The sequence below is a fragment of the Parasteatoda tepidariorum genome, chromosome 4, assembly GCF_043381705.1.
Source record: "Parasteatoda tepidariorum isolate YZ-2023 chromosome 4, CAS_Ptep_4.0, whole genome shotgun sequence".
Lineage (NCBI taxonomy): Eukaryota > Metazoa > Arthropoda > Arachnida > Araneae > Theridiidae > Parasteatoda > Parasteatoda tepidariorum.
The window spans coordinates 44,233,810-44,238,550 of NC_092207.1; the positions used below are offsets into that span (position 1 = coordinate 44,233,810).

General features: G+C 30.4%; 1 protein-coding gene across 1 annotated transcript in view; it reads right to left on the reverse strand.

The window, feature by feature from the left end:
• LOC107438229 (glucose dehydrogenase [FAD, quinone]) overlaps positions 1–4,741 on the reverse strand; it is a 50,167-nt gene that overhangs the window by 12,823 nt on the left and 32,603 nt on the right. The window contains exons 9-10 of the mRNA XM_071180324.1: positions 2,054–2,204; positions 802–896 (exon numbers count right to left, since the gene is read on the reverse strand). Of these exons, the coding sequence (XP_071036425.1) occupies positions 802–896; positions 2,054–2,204 (246 nt within the window). The remainder of the gene's footprint in view (positions 1–801; positions 897–2,053; positions 2,205–4,741) is intronic.

The window sequence follows — 4,741 nt, forward strand, 5'->3', positions numbered from 1 at the left end:
CTTTTCAGCACATACCGTTGTAAAGTTGTATTGGAGACATTGTATTCTCGAGCAGCTTCACGTATGGGCATCTTGTCTTTTAGAACAGCTTTTACTGCTTCACGCATTGTTTCGGAGTTTACCATGCCAATGTTGGTTTTCCGTTCTCTGTTTCTTACCATTGTGATCTGGAAACAGGGTAAATAACAATTCCCTGGTTTATTTCTTACTTAAGTGTAAATATTTATACTAATTTAGTTGACTATACTTAAAATAGCTAATAGGTTTTTGCATTTCCACAGACTAGCGTCAACAAAATGAATTTTAATAGTTATTTTAATAAATGTATCACCAATGTATATATAAACTCTTTTATTTAATAAACTGGTAGACAAATTAAATTAAGGTAATTTAAACATTAAAGTGTAAAAGATTAAAAGAAGGACAATGAATATATAAATGGGGGTACAGTGGGTCACCGACCCACTGTACCCCATTTCAAGTGACCCAGTGTGCCCCACATGTACCATTTTAGTATATTTCACCTCAAACCCTTGCTCTTTAAAATATTCATTTAAATAAAATATCATACAAAATGAGATCAGTTAGACTATATAAACATACCACATAACTCATATTTAATTGACAAATTTAAAGTGTAATAACAAAAAGTCTTACTTACTTCAAATTTCCTGCAGAGGATCAGAAAATAAAATGGCTCTTTCTTCCCTCCACAATCAAATTGAGCTGTTTACCTTTTTCCACAGAGTAGAGTTGTTTCGTGTCTATTTTATAAAATTTTTTCATCTGAAAACAATTTACTGAAGCAAAAATATCTTCACTGACCCACTGTACCTCCTGACCCACTGTACCCCCTTCTCCCCTACCGACTTTCACTATATTTTGTGCGTTTATAGCTAAATACATTACACTATTTTGTTCTAGTTCAAACATCCCTTCATTAATTAAGATCTTATCATGGGCCGGGATAGCCTGGTTGGTAGGGCCCCTGGGCCTATGTTCGAGAGTTCGTGGGTTCGAACCCCGCCGGCCGAAGACTCCCCGTGTGGTGACTGATGCACGTTAAAATTTTGTCGAGTCGCAAAGCCTTCCATGTTCCAATAACAAATCAAACCTCTGGGGGTACTGTATTGGAGATCGATCGTTCTCTGATTCAGGTCGAAATTACGATCTGTGGATGAATGAATGGATGTATGAATGAGTCCGCCTTATAAACAGATGTGACGTATGATGTGGCAGAAGTCGATATCTTGGCCATAGATGGCGCCACTGAAAAACAAAGAATCGCATACTCTGCCTTAAATTTGCTCGTTTCACCAAGCAGGCTTGCCAGTGTGGCAAGTGGCATTAGAACCAGTCACATCTTATAAATTCAGTTTTATAAAATTAGATGTTAGTAAGCATTTGAAATGCGTTCTGTTGTCATACTTCATTCATTTTCCAAAATTCGTCTCTGCAATTAGTAAGTTTTGCATCTGATTGTTTCCATACTTTTTTTTCTTATTAATAATCAACTTATTGCTGTTTATAAAGTTAATAAAGAACTGTAAATAAAACCAAGTTTACTAAAATACCCAATTTCAATAATTTTTGTATAAGAATTTTTGATGACCCAAAGTTCTTGAATTATTACTTAAATGATTTTTACAGTGTCTTTTTTTAACTTATAAAAAAGTTTGTCATCTGAAGATTTTCATAAAATTCTTTCATTATCTTATTTTTATCTAACGAAACTTGAGAGATAGTGTACACAATCCGCCGACAATAACAACACGAAGACAAGCAACAGTTGATACAGTTTTCGAAACCCATGACTTAAAATGTTGCAGCATTTATGAAATTCTATCCAGAAAAAAAAGAAAAACATTTTTACAATGGGTAACATTTACTCTCTTTTGTAATTAATTGTCATTGTATTTCTTTTTAAGTTCAGTTTAGGGTAACTGTTTCATTGAACCAATTTTTTTATATTCTGAAAATAGTTGAAAAAGACCACAACGTAAGCACATATCACAATAAAAAATAAACAAAATTGATAGTGGAGCTTTATTACCTGACCTGTGTTTTACATATTGGAGTATACTACGGTTGCTAGCTAGTTTTTCGGAGATGCAACGAAATTTTTGATTCAGTTCAAATCCACTAAAAGCTGTGCAGTGGTCTTGTAAATTTTCTCCCACAGGTAAATCTGCCACAACTGGAATCTAAACGTTAAACAATGATTACTAATAATTAAACAAAATGCTGAAAATAAGTGAAGGAAAACGTTAAAAATACTTAAATCGAATGTTAAAAATATTTGAAACAATAATTAAATCCTTTACATTTTCTTACTTTTGAAAACATTTTAATTAATTTTTTTTTAAATTTCGTAATTTCAAGTATAGCTTTTTCCCAGGAAAACGCTATTGAAATCTCAGTAATCACTAGTGAAGAAGACGAAATCGAAGATATTAAGGTTTAGGAAAGTGAGGAGTTGTGGAAGAGGTTATCATTTGATAGCCTTCAAGTTTTATCAGACAAAAAAACTAATTTTGAAGTTTATATCTTCATCCCCATCTGTAATTTGTCAAATTTCAAAAGCGGTTTTTTTTGTTTACATGTTAATTTACTCCCAAAAATGTGGGCTATAATTCTGTCAAGGATTGAAAAAACTTATTCAGTGTGTTCTATAAGTTTTCATACAGCAATAAACAAAACAGTTCAAAGCGTAGCTAGGATTTCATATACAGTAAAAGAAACGACATCATGTTCTAAATTATTGTAAGTGTGTTAGTATATTTCTAATCCAAATTATTATTTTTTTACAAGCTTTCACTTTTTTTTTAATTATTAACGCAAGAACGTTCATCCATAGAAATTTCTCCCCGTACTTACTACTTTACGCTACGAAACTCCAAAATCGGTTCAAGTTTGTGCAATTTATATTATTCAGTTACCGATAACTTATACCCATACACACACACAAAAAAACGCTAAGTTAAAATTTTGAGAGTTTGAGGCTGAAAATCGGCCTGATAATCTACGGATCATGTTACACAATGTTTGCAGTACGCGAAGTATAACTATATTGATAAGAATAATATAATACTCTCTATATTATTTTAAAGTTGAAAAAAAAAACTTTCCCTAACATCTCTATTTTAAACAAGTAGAAAATATTTCTGGTAAAATAATTGTGCTGCATGATAATGATATTTAAAGTAAACAAACAACATAATTCTGGTTAATAAAACCAAAATATATGGTATTTAAATCATATAATTTTACGTTAATATGGTAGTGATGAAACGAAAAATCTGGTTTTCAAAATTATAGTTCTCAATACCACACATTTAGTAAAAATACACTACTGAAAAGAAAAACTTTAAGAAAGAAATGGTTTTTATGCCACGAAAGCAGATATCTTGATTAAATCACTAGATTTTACTACATTTACTAAATTTATCATATTATGAATAATATTTTATTGTTAGTTTTACTAAAATCATTATCAAAGTTCTGCGGTAAAAACTATCGAGTTTTTCACTGTTCCTATAAAGGCAGAAACACGGTTCATATTTTGGTTGTTTTTACTATACTTTTTTTTCAGTAAAGATTTCAGCATAAATTTCAACTCCTTTACAGATAAAAATCATTTGAAAATTTTCCCCTTTTCAATAAAACTTCCCAAACTATATTTCAACAAACCTCTTAAAATCGAAAGGCCGATATTCATTCAAATCATGTCATAAATCGATACCGACCATAATCGATCCTCTTGAGGGTCACACGATTGTTAGAGAACAAAAAGCTCGCCCGCGGTAAAGACAAACTCATACGCAGGTTTAAATCTACCAATTTAATCAATTATTAAGACAAGAAATATTCTGTGCATTTCTGACATTTTCAAACCTTTGCATTCATTTGTAAAAATTTCTAATGGTTCATAAAATTCTATGTAATAAATTATTAGAGATTTGAATTTTTATTTCAATCGTACGTTTCAACTCAAACTGAATGAGAACTTGTAAGACCTGTATATAAAGAACGGTGATTATTAAACACCCTGAATAGGTGATTTTTATGGATATATTTATAAATATTGATTTTATTTTTTTTAATCAAAAATATAAGCATATTAATTTCTTTATAGCTAAAATTTCTAACTAAAATATATCTTAAGCTTTTGTTTCTTCAAGTACTAAATGTATAGGGACCTCAAGTATAGGGAAAACTATTCTAATGAAAGATTTATATGTCAAATAGGATTTGTTTTTCTTTGTTCTGGTCTATAATATACTATTTATATTTATTACCGTTACAAACTTTTTGTCATGGGAATCACAAATTAGTTAAATAGAGGGTTTCTATATTTCCTAGTCATGCATAGAAGACAGAAGCAAGTTTTAGTGTTGGAAACTATTCTTGAATTGAGAGGAAATTCACTAAGAAACGTAGCCTATTCTCTACGGCTAACAGAGTTCTTATCGATAATCTAACAGTGAAGATAATTTAGGTCAACACTAAGATCAACTAAGTTCAGGATACAGAGTACAGGATATATATATATACATATATATATATACAGTGGTGGCCAAAAGTGTGGACACTTTTTGAAAGTTTCATGTTTTTCAACTTTGTGTGCTTGTAGAGTATATTAATTTTCACTTAAATACAAACGTTTATATATCAAATTGAAGGTAATTTAATGTAGAATTTAATAATAAATACAGTATTACAATATCTGTATTACAAAAAA